General features: G+C 48.3%; 1 protein-coding gene across 2 annotated transcripts; it reads right to left on the minus strand.

Moving 5' to 3' along the window:
- Nucleotides 1-489: 489 nt before the first annotated feature.
- Cndp2 (carnosine dipeptidase 2) lies at nt 490-17,503 on the minus strand. 2 transcript variants are annotated; one of them, XM_021150290.1, is made up of 12 exons: nt 17,404-17,503; nt 13,711-13,800; nt 12,803-12,946; nt 10,957-11,119; nt 9,591-9,679; nt 7,259-7,459; nt 5,032-5,116; nt 3,803-3,963; nt 2,836-3,000; nt 1,949-2,090; nt 1,559-1,706; nt 490-1,125 (listed from the first exon to the last, which is right to left on the minus strand). In XM_021150290.1, the coding sequence occupies exons 2-12, from the start codon at nt 13,768-13,770 to the stop codon at nt 1,056-1,058; spliced, it is 1,428 nt and encodes a 475-aa protein (XP_021005949.1). In that variant the 5' UTR covers nt 13,771-13,800; nt 17,404-17,503; the 3' UTR covers nt 490-1,055. The 2 variants fall into 2 exon arrangements, with proteins under 2 accessions (XP_021005949.1, XP_029327990.1); XM_029472130.1 differs by lacking the exon at nt 17,404-17,503 and having other exon boundaries at nt 13,711-13,904.
- Nucleotides 17,504-18,056: the final 553 nt, after the last annotated feature.

Genomic DNA, 18,056 nt, shown 5'->3' on the forward strand with positions numbered 1-18,056 from the left:
GCACTCATTCACTCATCTGAATCAGTAGAGATGGGAGATGGTTATTTCTTCTGCAGGTATAACTTCAGAAGTGATTTTGTTTACCATCTTGAGACAGAGTTTCACATCATACTCCAGGCTGGCATTGACCTCATGGCAATTCTTCTGCCTCAGCTTCCCAATCCTCTACTATCGTAATACTCCCTTTCAGCTACTCCTTGGGCTGTGTGCTCTCAGGCTGGCTTCTACATCTCCGACATTATCCTTCGCCACAAGATGCTCCAAGCTCATCTTTGCTGCCTAAATCCCAAGGCTGCCACTTTAAGAATTTGATGTGGAGACAGAGGGTGGACATAAGCCTTGTGCTATGAGCTCTGGCCATCACTTTTCAATATGAGGTGACAGGTACCCAGACATTATCCAATACATATATGCGTGTGTTCCACAAAGCAAGTTGCACACCAATGAACAACTGTATGTGTATTCCCCAAGAAAGTCAGGCCATGGCAGTTCCCCCAGAGGCTCATTGTCACATTTATTAGTAGTAGCTGCAACTGGACTGGTGCTGCCATGGGGACTGTTGGGATAAGTTCAGGGGGACAGCAACAGGAGGGGACACCAGTGATGGTTAGCTAGAGTCTTAAGATGGGATACAGAGCACAGTGACGGGTCACCATGGTGCTGTCACAGCACACGGAGCTAATGGATGCTCTCATTTCCTTCCTGGATATTCCCTGAGCCTCAGTCCATGGTGGGCAGTACCTCCCACAGACTTGGAGCTTTTGGACTCTGGCTACTTCCTGGAGGTGAAGTCACACTGACCACATCTGAGACACCCTCCTACCCCCAATCATGGCCAGTCAGTTGTCCCTAGTAAGTCTCAGGACTGAACACGTCCAACTGCTTTACACAGCTGACAGGTGACAGCTGGAGGCAATGTCTCCATTCATGCTTGTCTGCCTGTGACCTGAGAAAGAGATAGGGAAAATAAACTTCCACTTTCCCAAGAAAGCTAGAAGAGAGAGGGGGCAGATTGTTTCTGGGTAGGAACAGCACTCCGAGGAAATTGAGACTTCTCAGTTCTTCAGCTGAGACACCTCATACAGATATGCAGCCAGCATCTTGGTTCCTTCTATGTAGTTGAGCCTAAGAGAGAGAAGCAAGCAAACTAGCAAACAACCCAGCTATCAGCTGCGGGCTGACGAGTCAGTATCCATGAGGGTGGTGACTCCTCCTCCTGATTTCTCTCTAGGGAGCACCCCTGGTCCAGCTAGCAGTCTGGCCTGACTTTATAATTCAGCCTGGTGGTTCTCAATAAGAGGTTCAGTGTGACACCTCCTCTCCCCACCCCCTCACTACAACAACCAGTCCAGGCTCTAGTCTAGGGCTTGGTCTCACCCAGTACCCTGGGAGCAAATGGCCATTATTTCTGAAGATATGAACCCCTTTTCCAAACTGCTACTAGCAAGGCCTTTCGTCTTCCTCTCATCAGTTCTTACTAGCAAACCCCCATGGAGGAGTGATCCCAGACCCCACCACCTGTGGGAGGATGCAACCCAATCCGGGGACCCCATCTCACCTGTTGAGCTTCTCATTCTGCGAGTGGGCACCGTCATCTGCTGACCCCACTGGCAACAGCATGACATTTTTGCCTGTGGCCTCTTGAAAGGTCAAGGTCACAGGAATACTGCCACCTTCTCTGGTCAAGTCAGGCTCAACACCAAACACTGGGGAAACAAAAAAATGATGAGTTTTGGGCCCTGGATGCCAGAAAGCCACCACTTAGCAACAATGAGTCCAGACCCTGGGCTCTGGAATGTACTCTTACAAACCTAGGCCCCGATTCACCTCACACTCAGCCCTGCTTTGAGCACTGGCAGACATTGCAGACGTTACATGAACAACATGCTACAACAGAGTCCTCAGACACTCCCAGGGCCCTGGTATCCACCTCCAAAGGGTAGCTAACCTGTCTTCAGGGCTCTTCTCCCCGCCTGGTAATGAGGATGGTTGAAGTCAGACACCCAGGGCTTCCCGCCATGGCCCATGTACACCTTGAACTTGTTGGGGCTCTGCAGTTCAGCAAATTTTTTTGACAAGTAGCTTGAAACCTAAACCGTAAGCAGAAGAGACGCACTGCGGATCAGATCTGGCATTGGACTCAATGGAAGGAATCTACAGGGTGTCCAGAGGTTGACAATGAGTTGGGCATACTGGGCCTACACAGCATCTAAGAGTCTAGACATCCTTGGCACAGACATATCAAATTATGGCGATACTTAAAGACTGAGTTAAAACCATGCTGTCTGACCTGACTTACTCAACAGACAGGATATCTGTACCCTAAAATGCCTGTGTTGACACTGGGATGGTGCACTCTCCCAGGCAAGCTGCTGACTAGATTTAGGGTTACCTAGGAAACATACTTCTGGTCTAACTTCTGGGTAAGTTTAACTGAGGAGTGAAGGCACAGCATGAATGTGGACAGCCTCGAGATAAACGCCACTTTCCTCTGGAGACGAGGCATCAGGGTACTCTTTCCAGAAGCCTCCGAGGCCCCGCAGTGGGATATTCAGCTAACAAGTAGCCACATATGAGCATTTGCTTTACATCTTTCGGGTGAGGTCAGGTCGTATTTCCCATGTCTTGGTAGTCTGAGCCGTAATGCTTGCTCATGTGGCCTGTCTCTGACAAGCTTCTGTACTGTTTATTACAGCAAACGCTGAGGGGAAGAACCAGGAGGCTCTGCCCAGGTGAGTGTTCTTACTGTTTTAAGTTTAACATCACAGCAGCATGCCGCTGCCACGTGTACCCCACAACCCTTGCCCCCACTCATGCCCTGCATCCCCCACATACTTGTTCGCTAACAACTTCCGGTATCATGTCTGGCACGAGCCTGATGGAGAACTTGCCGACCACCTTCCTGGGGATCACAGTCTTGGCCCCTGAACCGGAGAAGGCCCCTTCGATCCCATGGAGGGAGAGGGACGGGTATCGCCATCTGTGCATCAGGATGTCTTTCTGCGGAAGTCCAGGAGGAGACGGGATGTCTACCCGGGAGTATGAATGAGGACATGGGGACCCCCACTCAGTCGGGCTGGTCAGAGCCCATCCAGTGAATGTTCGGGGACTCCTATCGCTGTGCAGCCTTAGCAACCTCAAGAGGTGACAGTGAATATGAGGGGTGGCAGGCTGTGAGCCTCCAGTCCCCAACAGGCTATGGTGTCTCTCTTTCTCTGCTCGCACTTGTCAGACTGAGCAGCAATTCTCACAGGACTCTAAGCAGGTCTGACTTCTCCCCTTTAGCCTTTGCTCAGCCGATGGAGCAACTGTTTATGGTTATTTATTCCCCTGACTTTGAGAAAGTTGAGAAGAAACTCAAGAGTCCAGCCTGGCCCGCTCCTCTCATCCCCCGTCTCTACAAGAGGCTGGTGCAGGACTCTACTAATATTGGCTACACAGAGGTGATGGACTGATATCCACCCTCCTGAGGCTGGAAATAAACCAAAATAGAGTTTTTCTCCTAATAGTTAAGTCACGACAAATAGCTTCTGCCTCTGCACCCGGCTTAATCTCCGGGCCTTGTGGGAGCACGTGGCCGGCAAACCCAAACCAATCAAATACTACCCGTGGCAGGGGAGGGGGCTGCTCCCTCTACCTATCTCCCCGGGCTCTGCTCTCAACTGGACCACTCCCTGCTTCTGATGATTCTCGAGCAAAGGCTCTCCTAGGATGAACCTCTGACATTGGCTATCTTTCAGACACTGCCTGATCTCGGAGCCCCAGTGGCCTGCAACAGGGTAAGGGGCGGGGCAGGCGGCACCTTGCAGCTGTGCAGAAGGGTCTCCGCCCCCACATCCTTGGCGAACTCTTCCATATCGAAGTCAATGTGGTCGTAGAGCGCGTGCTCCTCATCCGTCACAGGCGCCACAGCATCGTTGATGCCTGGGATGAGGATCTTCCCCTTCTTGTCTACCAGGCAGCCTGAGGGAAGAGGGAGAGGGCAGGATGCTCTATCAGACAGCCTGAGGGAAGTGGCAGAGGGCGGGATGCTCTATCAGACAGCCTGAGGGAAGTGGCAGAGGGCAGGGTGCTCAGCTGGGGCAGTGCATAAGCAGTGTTCCAAGTTGTCCTGACTGTAGGAACTCAGGCACCTTGGCACACCCCCCAGCCATGTGAACAGCAGGAGGCCAGGGGCACTTGGGTCCCCAATGCTAGTGAGTCGGTTAAGTAGCCCCAAGCAGGTGAGCACCACTCACTCATTTTCAGAGAGACTGAGGAGCAGGTGGAGTGCTTAAGTTAGCTCCCGGCTGTATACCAAGGCATGAACCTGAAAACCCACACTAGCCAAACTGCATTTCTTTATGGTACACATTGTGTAAGAAACAAGGCCCGCTAAAGCTGACAGGGAAGCTATGAGTGGGACAGAGTCTCACTACAGATGCAATGTCACTTTACCTGTGGGAACCCTCACCCTAGGATGGGGAAGAGAGAAGGGAAGTTACAAACTACACGGGGGGTGGGGGGGGTGGGGGGGGTGGGTTGAGAGCTCCCCTTAGCTTTATGCTAGAGGGATGAAGGAAGGAAGTTGTGACTCTTACTCTACAGGGCCTGACAAGCAGGGGGACCAAGTTTTGGCCTGTTGAAACAGACCAAAGGAGATGTCCTCTGAGAGATGTAAAATACCATCTCCAGAAAAAAGAAAGTGTATGTGTGTGTGTGTGTGTGTGGTTGGGAGGTCCTAAGGGTCAGGCTGAGCAGAACCCAGGGGCATCCCGCTGGATACGGGAGGGAGGGCAGTTCTAGACATGAAGAGGAGGCATGGAATAGATGAAGGAGGGACAGGAAGTGTGCAGAAGCAGAAATGGAACATAGGATCCTTTAAATAGAAAATGCCCAGAGGAAGGGAAGTTAATTAGAAACTGGGCTGAGTAAGCCCATGAAGGATGCTGGAACACACTAGGCATGTGCACAGATAGTTTAGAAAAAGTACCCTGCCCACTTCCCTAAGTGAGAAAGTGCTGACCCAAAGAGCAACGACCCTGAGCTCACCCATCAGTGAAATGAGATCCGTCATGGCCTCGTGCACTGAGCCTCCATATACCCCAGAATGGAGGTCTTTGTCACTGCATTCCACCTGGGTAGAGACAAGGGTCACTTTATTTGGTGCCTTAGTGGGAGCTTATTTTAATTATATGACACTGCATTGAATAAAGGACACTTGTAAGACTGACAGTTCTCCAGTCCAAATCTGCTCCCTCAAGCATTTCCCAATGAAAACATCCAGACACCAGATAGACTCCTGATGTGCAGACCACATGCACACTGGGAATGCTGGCTGCAGGTGCATGGGGAATGCTGGCTGCAGGTGCACTGGGGATGCTGGCTGCAGGTGCACAGGGGATGCTGGCTGCAGGTGCATGGGGAATGCTGGCCCCAGAAAGTATGGTGCAGTGTAGCCTCTCTAACACTGAGGAAGGGCAGAATCCTGTCTGGCATAGCCATATCGACTGGGAACAAAAGTCATGAATCCAGCACAGCTGTTTGACACAGTTCCAGCAAAGCTAAACCAAATGCTGCACTCTCTGTCATTCTGTCCCTTACTTTGAGGTTTTGGTCTCTGTGTGTTGCATTCTTGGGGACTTCCTGCATTATGATTCATTTTATATCTGAGTCTTTTTAGGAAACTCCTAAATTTACTATCCCTCTGCTTTTAGGGAGATAACTTTATCTGGCCTTATTTGGAAGTCTTCCTTATGCCTTGAAGATCATGATAAGGAATTTCTAAATGAGACCACGACTCCAGGAATCTTCTTGGGGTATCGCCCCTAGGCAAACTCAAACAGTCTAATTGGAGCAGGGTCGGCAGAGATAATTGACAAACTCTGACTACAAGAGAATTAGTAAATGATCAAGGCTTCCTTTTAAAGAATGCTTCAGCTCTCTGAAAATGTAGTTAAAGATAGTCATATAGGATATACCCCTGGGAGAACAGACCTCAGCAAATAAGATAGACTAACTAAAATAACCTTTTCCTACTTTACAGCATAGATATATACAAATAAAAGGAGTTAGGTGTTAATATTATAATTAGGTGTGCAGATATTTTCTTTTTGCCTGGAGTGCTTTAAAACTGCAAATACTGCCAGCCCAAAAGCAGGCTGTCATATAATAGATGTGTTTGCTTTGACAGAGGCATTCTTCAGACTCTTTGAATTGGGAGGGAGTTTTAGGGCTAATAATAAAAATAAAATCTGCTCTATTTCTACTTTCTAACTGTGACTGAACTTGTAACCCTGGACATGTAATGAAAAAAAATCAAATACACGTGCAGATACAAAATGCTATAAACTGCACTTCTTGGATAATCACTAGTCTCCCTTGTTGTGTGAAACCTGAATAAATAAAGAGGCAGCCTGATTGCTAGTCAGTCGCAGCTGCAAGATTCCCTGCCCGCCTCACCTGACTCACCCCTCCCTCCCTGACTCCTCTCCTCTCAGGCCACCTTCTCAATGGCTGGGGCTGACCCCGGCACCCAGCACTTCACAGAGACCCTGCACAATCTTGCTCAGAGGACAACACCAAGCCTGGAGCATGATGTCATCAACCCAAAGATCTGCTTCAGACCCATCTGAGAACTGACTAGCCTTATAGCCAGGCAAGACAGGTAATCAGTGTGTGCTGGATTGGATCAGCAGCTATAACAGGGAATGTCATGTGCCTCCCTCACATTACAGCACTGGCATGGTTCTGCCCTATCAGGTGATGAAGACCCCTGGCAGGATCATCCCAGGGGAAAATATCCCACGCCCATCATCCCAGTGGGAAAATATCTCTAACAGCAGGTGGCAGATCCACCCCACACTCCTTGCTCACCTGAGGGTCTCCATTCTCTCAAGATAACTCAGCAATGGGATCAGGTCTTATACCCACTGAAGTGTGAACATTTTTAACTTTTACAGGAAGGTTCTTAAGGCTTATTCGTTCATCTCAGAAAAACTAACACTCACTGTCACCTCATCTGCTCTGATACAATAGCAATATTATTAAGATAATACTGTTTTAATTTAAAACTGCCATGAGACTTGACTTCTGATCTCAGAAGTCCATGCCTGGGGTATTAGGACAGATTAAGGAACACAAGAAGGAGCCCGGAAAGCTCTGAGCTCCCCTTCATGCATGGTTAGCTTCTTGGTATTTGCCCCGGTCAGGGTACGGAAGAACAAAGAGGCCTAGGGGTTAGAGAGACAAGGTGAAGCTCGGGGGACTTAGGTCGTACCTCGATGAAGAAGTAACAGATGCCTCTGAGGCCGTACGTGATACACGGCTTATTCTTCCCCAGCCAGTAATTGTCCGAAATGCACACGTAGTCCACATCTTTGAAGAACTTGTCTTTTTGGGCAAAAATGAGCTCATCCAGGCCTTCGGAGCCAGACTCCTCCATGCCTTCCAGGCAGAACCGCAGGTTGACTGGGATCTCCTGTGACAGGGCATGGTGAAACATGGTTTCCTTACTTTTCTCACAGAAGTGACACATGGCAGACTGTTTTGAAATTTAGTTTCAAATATGAGATCTTCTCCCACTGGCCCCTGGGAGTCAAGGGTCAGAAGGAAAAGCCCTACGCCATGCGTAGGCAAGCCACTTACAGAGTGAGCCAATGAGTGTAAGGGAAGCCATGAGTCAGGGAGAAGGGCAATGAATCTTAGCCTGGAGAGCACTGATGGCTCTCCCAGAGGACAGGGGTTCCCATTCCTTGCTCAAACATGGCTGCTTACGGCTGTCTGTAAATCAACCTCAGACCTCCACGTGCATGCATAACCCTGTGCAAATGAAAGTGCACACATGGAACACTTGCAAACACACACACACACACACACACACACACACACACACACACTAGAGATATCAGAAGAGAATTTTTTCTTGAATAACCACTGAGACTTCACTGTTGCTAAAGCTAAACTGAGACCTTTCCTGTACTAGGAAGGCCTTCCACAGCATCCCTCTGCTCACAGAAGCCAAGCTGTCCTGGGATGCCCGAAGGGAACCTCATCACAGTGCTGGAATCTGGGTCGAGTTCTCTGGAAAATGTTTCAAGAGTTCTTCTAGCCTCGTAGGATGAAGCAGGCCACCAGCTTCCCCACAGATGAGAAAAGAGGCTGCAAGAGCAGGCCACCAGCTGACAGCCACACACAGGCCAGATCCATGGGTTCAAAGACAATATGCCTAGCTGTCCCCAGCTCACAGCTGCCCTGAGAGCAATGTTCACTGGACAGACTTCTTCTGATCTCTTCTATCCCAAGTGAGTTCTTCCCCGGAACCTCCAGACACAAAGCAACTACAGATGAAACTGCTCAGGGCGCTGCCCTGTGCACCCTTCCCTCCACAGCTTCGCTACCCTGCATGGGGCCCTGCAGTAGGTGAGGCTGCCTGGTTTCTGTGCCCAGCTTTTGGGTCAGCTGTCAGACAGGCCAAGTGGTTTTTTTTTTGTTGTTGTTTTGTTTTTTGTTTTTTTTTAAAAAAACCTGTTCTCTCCTGTGCAAATGGTCTCCCAGACAAAGAAAACCTAAGCATATCTAATGATCCAGACTTTGACAAATATAATTATTCTTATTTTATCATGCCATGAAATAAAATCCATCTGCAAAAACTGCCCAGACTGCATGATCACAATCAGGTTGGAGATAATAAAAAACCCTAGGTAGAAAGCAGGACAAGGGGGTATTTAAGGACTAGGTTTCTAGAAATGCCTCGTTTCTCCTATTTTCAATATTTTACCATGTTTGAACCTTGAGGAAAGAAACTCAAAATAATCTAGTATTTATTTTTTTTAGGAGAATATAAACCACACAGAGAAAAGAATTTGCCTAATATCACAAAGTCTGCAACTTCCATACTCATAGGTACAGCAGTCAAAGGTTGAAAATCTGTTTTAGTCAGGGTTGGTAGCCCAGGCCTGTAATCCCAGCACTTTGAGCAGGAAGATTGTCAAGAGTTCAAGGTCAGCCTGCATTATATAACATGACTGTATCCAACAAACACACCTAAACTTCACATTTGTGAGCTGGGTGTGGTGGTACACACCTATAATCTCAGCAATGGGGAGATAGAGGCAGATGGATCTCTGTGAATTACAGGCCAGCCAGGGATGCAGAGTGAGACACTGTCTCACAATCAACCAGCCAACAAACAATAATAACAAAAATACCAACAAAATAAAATAAGCAACAAAAGCCCCCCAAATAGCTATAATAAAATAAAATAAATAAAATAAAATCCACATTTGGTGATAGAGATACAGCTCAATGGCAGAGCAGTTTACCAGCATGCATAAGGACCTGGGTTTGATCTCAGCACAGAAAGAAAGGAGAAAAACCAAGACCACATTCTAAGTGTTGGCAAGAGCCTTGCTGAGTGTCGATAGCTTGACCTTTGAGCATCTGTAAGACAATTAACTGATTAATGATTTCTAGAGCTGGAAACAGCTGTAATCTTCCATCTGTGTCCCCTGTGCTGACTGAGGTGGGGGGCTTGCTTTCTCCTCTCTGGTGATCTTTACACTCTACTCACATGATCTGAAGGGCGGACAGATTCTGATATGGGGATGTACCTGACCAGTCTTCTGATAGGCTTCCAGGGCATTCATCCACCCGGCCACCGGCCCCTTATCGTCCGTGGAGCCTCTCCCATACAGCTTGCCTGGAACAACAATCAGCAGATTCAGTTAGAGACAACAAGTCAAAAGATCTCGTTTCAAGTGGTCATCTGATAATGCCTAGGCACAGCCACACACAGCTGTCTGGAGCAATGGAGCTTTAACTTTAAAAGCCCAAATCTCCATCCAACCCTACACTAAAATTCAGAGGGAATTTCTTGAAATCCAAAAAGCAGTCATGTGGATCCCTCCTGTTATCTATCCCTTTCATAGCAACTGGTCTAGGACCAGTATTTACAGAGAATCGGGGCTGAGATTCACCATGCAATTTCAGGAAGTACATTTCACAGGATAGCTCCTACCTAGCCACACCTTAAAGACCTACATTCCCTCCCCAGCTATCTATCAGCAAGCATGTGGAAGCACATGCCATCACTACAGAAGCACCACAAACTATACTCCCATCCCAATTTTGACAGTTAATCTGAATCTGCTGGGAGAATGGCATTAGGCTCAAAGAAGCACTGTCGAGGCTCATCTGGGATCACAGCAGAGGCTGGAAAGAGACTAGGGATGGCCCCAGGCAGGAACCGGACAACCCTGTTTCTGGTGTAGGTGGTGGGAAGATGGTGCCACTCAAGGTTATGTGAGAGAGGGCTCGAGGGGGAAACAGGAAGATTCCCAGTCCAGACAGCTTGAGTCAGGTGGCCATAAACTACCATGCAGATGTGTGGGTGTGAGACTCGGGAGGAATCCAGTGCCCGTGGAACCAACAGCAATAGGACATACCCAGTTCTGTGAGGAGGGCGAGCATATGGGATGAGGCTTCACAAAGAATGTGTTAAACAAAAATAACTTTCCATACTTCATAGCCATGTCCACACAGACTCCACACCCAGTTAGGGGGCAGAAGCTCAGACCTGAGGGGCAAGGCTCAAAGCAATAAGGTGCTGTATCTCAGGGACACTGGAAGCTGAGCAAGCACAGGAGGGAGTGAGGAGAGGCTGGCCTTCAGGAGTTAAGCAGCCTTGGGTCATAGTAAATATCCCGGACAAAGAGTTAGGACTGAAGGGACGCTGGTAAGCTCCCACCAAGGACTTGTTATGAGAAAAGAAAACTTTTCTGAGTTTTCAATAACTGAGGCACAAATGAGAAACTTCCAGAACCCAATTTCTAGATTTTGTTCTTTATGAAACAAAAGTGTGCTAGTAAGAGAAAGACCCAGGAGAATATTAGTGATTTTCCGAATGTAACACCTCCAAAAAGGGCTCCTCTGATTTGGAAAGTGAGCCCTTGGGTGGGCAAGCCCTGGTGCCCTCACCTTCCCGCTCCACCAAGGTGAAGGGCTCGCTGTCCCACCCGTCTTCCAGGGCTGCAGGCTGCACGTCCAGGTGCCCATAAATGCACACGGTTTTCTTCTGGGGGTCGCTGCCCAGCTTGCCCAGCAGAATGGGAGGAAGTGGTATCTCTGAGCCATCTGGGAGCTGAGCGGGAGGGAGCAGGGGAGGGCAGTCTGGTTAATAAACTGGAAATGTCTCCAAGCTGTTCGGAAACCTAGCTGGGATAGTCTTGTCTGTTGTCACCCATCAGCCTGCATTGTAGGGCTTAAGATTATGTCTTTTAACAGTCCTTAACAAGAATTCACTTTCCAGAAGTCCGCGCAGCATTAACTAAATCACATCTACAGCTAGTCTGATGAACTGCTTAAGGCTGTTTAAAAAAAAAAAAAAAGAATCAATAGACTCAATGAAACACTGTAGCCTGGATCTGAGATACAACTTAACTCATTTTGAAGTAATGGCTACAAGAACTACAATTTGCAACTGAATGCTACATTTTCGAAATTCTGCGTGTAGACAACTAAGACAACAGAGTGGACCATCAGTCCCGACATTAATGGAACTCAGGGCTGGGAGATGGTTCAGCAGTTAAGAGTGCTTTCTGCTCTTCCAGAGAACCCAAGTTCAAGTCCCAGAACCCACGTGAAGCATCTCAACCACTTCAACACCAGGGGATCTGATGCTCTCTCCCAGTCTTTGTAGGGACCAGCAGACAGCAGACATGTTGCTCACACACACACACACACACACACACACTCTCTCTCTCTCTCTCTCTCTCTCTCTCTCTCTCTCTCTCCACAGATTCTGGTAAATGAAATGGTGGCAGAGAGGACTCCTGGGCTTTCCCCTAAAGGCCTTGCCACCTCTCCTTGACACTCTTGCAGAATTCTCTGAGAATAGAGGAGGATTCGGTGACACAAAGACAAATCAGTCTCGGGTCTTCTCCTTCCCTTACAGAGCTATGGTAACCACTGTGATGCTAACTGTGGCCCAAGCCGGCTGTACCCCTGCCCCACAGCCCTTGTGCCTCTGCTGGCACCTACAGTTGATCAGAAAAACCCTGTGGTGATGGCAAACTGCCACAAGGAGTTTGCAGGGTACAATATCAGCATTCGAACATGCATACTTATTTTTTATGTTTATGTTTTTAAGTGTGGTTTTCCCATTTATTGAAAATAGATTTTTTTCCCCTCATAAAATATATCCTGATTAGTTTCCCCCCTCTCTGCTCCTCCCGGCTCCTTCTCTCTCCTCTGCCATTCGGGTCTTTTCCCTTTCTGTTTATTTTTAGAAAAGAATAAGATTTTAAGAGATCAACAAAACATAACTAAATAAAATATAATAACATAAAATAGAACCTACCACATCGAAGGTCCAGGCAAACCCAGAGAAGGAAAAGAGACCAACAGAAGGCACTCGAATCAAAGGCCCACTCGTTCCCACACTCAGGAATCCCACAAAAACACTGAACTGGAAGCAATACTGTACACACAGAGGACCTGGTGCAGGAAGCTCGTCTTTATACAGTGACTCAAATAATGTGTAACTTCCACACTCGAAAGCTTTCATTTCTGGGAAATTATCTCAGCCCTTAAGAATGACAGTCATTTTAACTTACTCTTGGGACACCAGCCTCCAGTTCTCCTTCTCAGAATAAAACATGCTGAATAATCAGACAACCAAAGCGAGACAGTCCCTGGGACAGACACAAGAGCCAGCACAGGCTCGGTTTGAAGAAGAGTTGAGCGTCTTCAGCCAAAGGTCACCCTTGCAGCCTCTTCCCACCCTCTAGGAAGAACTGTCTGCTACAGTCCTGTGGGCTCATACCTTCTGCTTCCCAATATCCACCAGCTCCACGGAGCCCCCCAGCCTCTGGACATCGGCAGCTGCCACCTCCATCATCCTTCTGATCTCTCCTCTCTTCTCCGGCCATGCGGACACGCTCTGGATGGCCACCCATTCTGCAAGTTTCTGTTTGTAGAGAGCAAGTGGGAAGGGCTCCGGGGTGCTGCTTCTTAAGAGTAGGCAGGCACGGGCTCACCAGTGGACCTCTACTCACAGCTACTCCACTTTTTACGAGTGGAGCGGACCTAGCTTGCCTGCTCCACATCTGGATTAAACAGCAACAAACCTGTGCTGTCCTACCCCCAAAATTAAACAGAAATAATAATAATGTAAAAGAGCTGGAATGTGTATTTTTAACCACTATGCATATGATTGATTATAAACCATACAATAACTTTATATCTACAGCCGATAAAATTGCAACAGAAAGGAAACATATTGCAATGTCACAATCCAAGTTCACCTGTCTCTCTGACAGCAGTCCACATTTTCTAAGGTGTAAGTTTTAGAGTCAAATGTTTTTTTGTCTAAAATGGTTCTCCCAAAAGTAAAGTGACGTCGTGATTCTATCAGATAAAAAAAACCCGAGCAACGGATTAGAATTTAACATCATAGAGTCATTAAGAACGTGCTCGGTTCAAACTGTTTTTGACTAGCGAAAGAATCCATAGATGAGATTAGGGAAATACAGTGAGCTTTATTTGTAGAGATGGATAAGTTAACTCTGTCAAATGATAAAGGTATAGCTTTCACCATCTCGATAAGATGAAGAAACACGAAGTTTAAATACTTCACCAAAACGGCACAACTCATATTAGCCTCTTGAAAAGCTCTCTTGCGACAAGAGTCGAGCAAGTTTCACTACTCACTCAGAAGAGATGGACCCTCACCTTGACGTAGTGGTCCTGGTTTTCATCGATATACTGGAAGACAGCTTTGAGGGCTGACATCTTTCAGGCTGACTTCAGACCGGGGAAACTCTGAGTAGAGAGAGCAATGGGGTCAGACCTACTTGCAGCTGGGACTGAAGGGCAGTGGCCAGAGGCACTGTGTGAGGACTGAGAAGGGTTCCACCCTGTCAGCAGAGCATTGCGACACACACTTATCACAGGACTCCCCAGGAAGTGACTGCACTTCAGGGCCAAGAGCTTAGGAGCCAATCGGAGGCTTAGATTGATCTTTCCTTCCTGCTCTGAAGGAAGGCTCTATTAAAATTTGTGTCCAAAGAGGAGGGCCCCAGTGGCAGATGATCTGATGAAAACTAAAAGTGGGCACTTTGAAATCACATGGATTTACTGTGCATTTTACTTTTTGAGAGAAAGTCATACTATATAACCCTGGCTGCCCTGGAACTTTCTGCGTTGACCAGGTTGGTCTCACAGAAATCTACCTGCCTTCTCAGTGCCAGGTGTGTGCTACCATGCCTAGGGGGCACTTACTTTTAAAAAGGCTAGACTTTTTTTTCCCCCCCCTTGGAGACAGAATCTCTTGCCTCTACCTTCTGAAGGTTGGAATTACAGGCCTAAACCACCAAGCTATGTTTATGTGGTGATGGGGGATCAAACTGAGGTTTTCTTGCACGCTAGGCAGGCACCCTTCCGATGGAGCTATAGATGTAATTTTATACTCTTAAAGGACAGGGTGAACTATTAACCTTCTATTGATACAGAGGAAATTATCATTCCAGAGATCTCTATAAAAATGCTGCAGGCTGGGTGTGGCAGCACACACCTTTAATCCCTAAACAGGGAGGTAGAGGCAGGTGGGTCTCTCAAAGTATGAGGCCAGCTTGTTCTACACCTAGTGAATTCTAGGCCAGACAATGACAACCTGCTTCAAAGAGCAAGCAAACAACAGCCTCCCACAACCTGCCCATACCATCAATATTATGTGCAAACCACACCTCGCTGGAGGATCCAGAGAGATGAATTCAGCTGAGGACAACTGATGACCTTGGCCACAGACTGCACAACCTCCTTAAGGGCCAAAGATGAGAAAGCTCCTGCCTCCCAGGAGGGTGGCTATGGAGAGCAGTTGTATACTTTTTTTAGAAAGCTATAAGGGGTGTCTGTGTTTTTACTACAAAGAAATGGTCAAGGTCTGAGGAGCTGTGAGCCCCAAGTCGCTCACTACTGGGTACATTCACGTATGAACACCCCACAGATATACTCAGTGCCTGCATTTTCTGGGCAGTTTTTTTTTTTTTTTCCTTTTAAAAATAAAACAGAATGTAGCCTAGGCTATCCTTGAAACTGATCTTCTTGCTTCCACCTCTATATGCTAGAATTACGACAGGCACCCCAGTTTATGTGTTACTGGGGGTGGAACCCAGAGATTCATGTATGCTTGGCAAACTACCAACTGAGTCACAACTCCTCTTCTGGGCACATGTTTCAGCATTTTCTTTTCTTTTCTTCTTTTCTCTCTTTTGTTTGTTTTTAATGTATATGAGTACACTGTAGCTGTCTTCAGACACACCAGAAGAGGGCATCAGATCTCATTACAGGTGGTGGTGAGCCACCACATGATTGCTTGGAAATGAACTCAGGACCTCTGGAAGAGCAGATGGTGCTCTTAACCACCGAGTCATCTTTCCATAGCATCTACTTTTCAAGCAGAGAACCCCAGAAAATTCTGCACTCTACAGACGCAGGAGAAAGTAACTTGTGGAACTGCCTTTTCTTGCTTTGCTTTATTTATTTAAAGATTTATTTATCTTACCCATGCAGATAAGAGTGCCCTATCTGCATGCACACTTGCATACCAGAAGAGGGCATCATATCATATTACAGATGGTTATGCGCCACCATGTGGTTGCTGGGAATTAGAACTCAGGACCTCTGGAAGAGCACACAATGCCCTTAATCTCCGAGTTATCTCTCCAGCCCCAGAACTGCTTTTAAAATAGGAATCAATGTGAACTACAAAAGACGCAGACACTGGGATTTGCAACTGGAGTTTCCTCTTGTCCTCAAGTGTCAAGACTTAGACTTAACCCTGCAGTGACAACCAAGTGGCCTAATGTCACTAAGCATGGTCTCAAGTGGGGGCTACAGAAATGCCTTGCACACCACACGTCGTGAAGAGCACTGTTTGCTGGTCCAGGATCCCAGGGCAGTTTCTAAACAGAGTTGTTCACTGTGACAGGAAGCGAGGCAGTCATTTAGCACACTGAAATTCTCCAGCCCAGCAATGCAAAGTCCCAGAGCACTTCAGTTAGTAAATCTGTGGTTGCTGCTGGGTGGGAGACTGATTTCCTTATGTTTAAAACCTAGCACAATGAAAGAAAATTTTCTAGACCCACCACCACCTCCTCACACAGCCTCACCTGTAAGGGCCTCTGGGAAGCTCCAGATGTTGCCCTAATAGTTTATCAGTGTTAGGTTCCACGGTCTGTCACCAACTGTGCACAGGGAAGGTGTCTGTTTTCATGATAAACCCTTACCCTAGAGGACCATCTGTTACAGTGGGTGCTTTTGACTTGGGCTCCTGGTCCTTGCACAAATCTCCATCACCGTGGCGCAGCTAAACTAACTTCGTTGCTAATGTTGCTACGCAAAGATGTCATGATCTGAGGTACGCCTTTCGATGAGGGCAGTGAACAGAGAGGTTTCAACTACACTGCAGAGTTCCCACAGCACATGAAAACAAGCCCTCGCTCTAAACTGTCCCTCCAGACACAAGCAAGTTGGACAGTTTCCACTCTCCCTCCCACTAGGTTCTGATGACTCCCGATTCACTTCACCCAACCTCAAGGCCTTCAGTTGAAATCACGTATTAAGGTAAAAAGCAGTGCTGGTGGGTTGAACAGAAGCGAACTTCCTGCCAAATACGCCAGCACCCTCGCTATCTGTAAGTCATGAGTCCTTCGGGAGGAGCACAAACAAGGTTCCCAAGATCGGGTCTTTGCCTCCTTACACCGAGTTCGTGATAACAAGACTCTCTGGAGAAGACTAGCGGTTCCAGGGTTTCAAAGGTTAGTAGAGTATATCAAACATCTACACTTTACAAATGAGTAAACTGAAACTAGTAAAAGAATGGGCCACCTAATCGCACCCGCAAGCTGGCAATGGGAGACCTCTCTCCTGCGGATCCATCCTAGAGGCAAGGTCCAGAAGGACCCTGCCCTGGGCCTTTACACCCAAGGCGAGCCAGGCAGCATTTTCCAAGTGTAGGCGTGAGAACCGTCCAGCTCCCTGCACCCTCCAGTCCCAAGTCTTCACGCAGGCTGGCCCAGACAGACAGCTCATCCGGCGCCTCAGGGCGAACTGGGTGGGCCAGGTGACCTCGCACTTCTGGAGGTCTGCGGATCCTATCCCGCCCCTATGGAGGGAGAGGCCGGGGTTCCAGGCTAAGATCGCCAAAACCGCGGGCCGGCGCCGGGGCCTGGGGTGACTCAGGCCTGGGCTGACTGCATTAAGGATCGGGGACCTGCCGGGATCCGCTGCTCCCACCTGGATGCCCCGGCGCCCCGCACTTCCACCCAGACCAAGGCAACTCAGGCACCGCCGGGCCCTGCACCTATCCCGCCCCGGTCCCCCCGCACCCTCCCGGGAAGGAAGGCCCAGGGAGCGTCCGCTTACCGCGCCGGTTCCGCACCACGTGTCCCTGCACGCCCCACCAGCCAATGTCCGGAGGCCTGGGGCTAGCCCCGCCCCAGCCTGCCACGCCCTGACGACGCTCCCCGCCCCAACAGCCAATGCCAGGTCTCCTCGGGATAGCCCCGCCCTCTTACCGACGGTCTAAAGTGGAGCTCTGACCCCGCCCTGCCGGTCGTGGCCACGCCCCTCCTCGGCTGGAGCACCCTTTCATGTCCCTCGCTATACAAAGCGCCCGGCCTCAAAGCGCCGGGTCTATTGCTTCACAGTGGGTTCCTAGAAGTCTCCTTCTGTGCAGCGCTTGGTGCCAGACCAGAAGAGGTGTTGAGGATTCCCAGAACTGGAGTTACAGGTGGTTGTGAGCTGCCACGTCAGTGCTGAGACTCTAAGCCGCGACCTCTGCAAGCTCTCTCAACCTCTGAGCCATCCCTCCTGGCCTCCTGAATCTTTAAAGCGCTGGGATTTTTCTTTCATAGTTGCAAGGGATACAGTTTCGAATACTGCCAATATTCTAAAATAAAATGAGCTTTTCCTCTTTAAATTTTGCGTGAGCCTTCTCTTCAACATTCCTTGCAGAATTTTGCCAAGGGTAGGGTTTTATACTGGTAGTCTTTTAACTGGTGACTCTATAATACTTT

This window comes from Mus caroli, chromosome 18 (genome assembly GCF_900094665.2).
Source record: "Mus caroli chromosome 18, CAROLI_EIJ_v1.1, whole genome shotgun sequence".
In the NCBI taxonomy this organism is placed as follows: domain Eukaryota; kingdom Metazoa; phylum Chordata; class Mammalia; order Rodentia; family Muridae; genus Mus; species Mus caroli.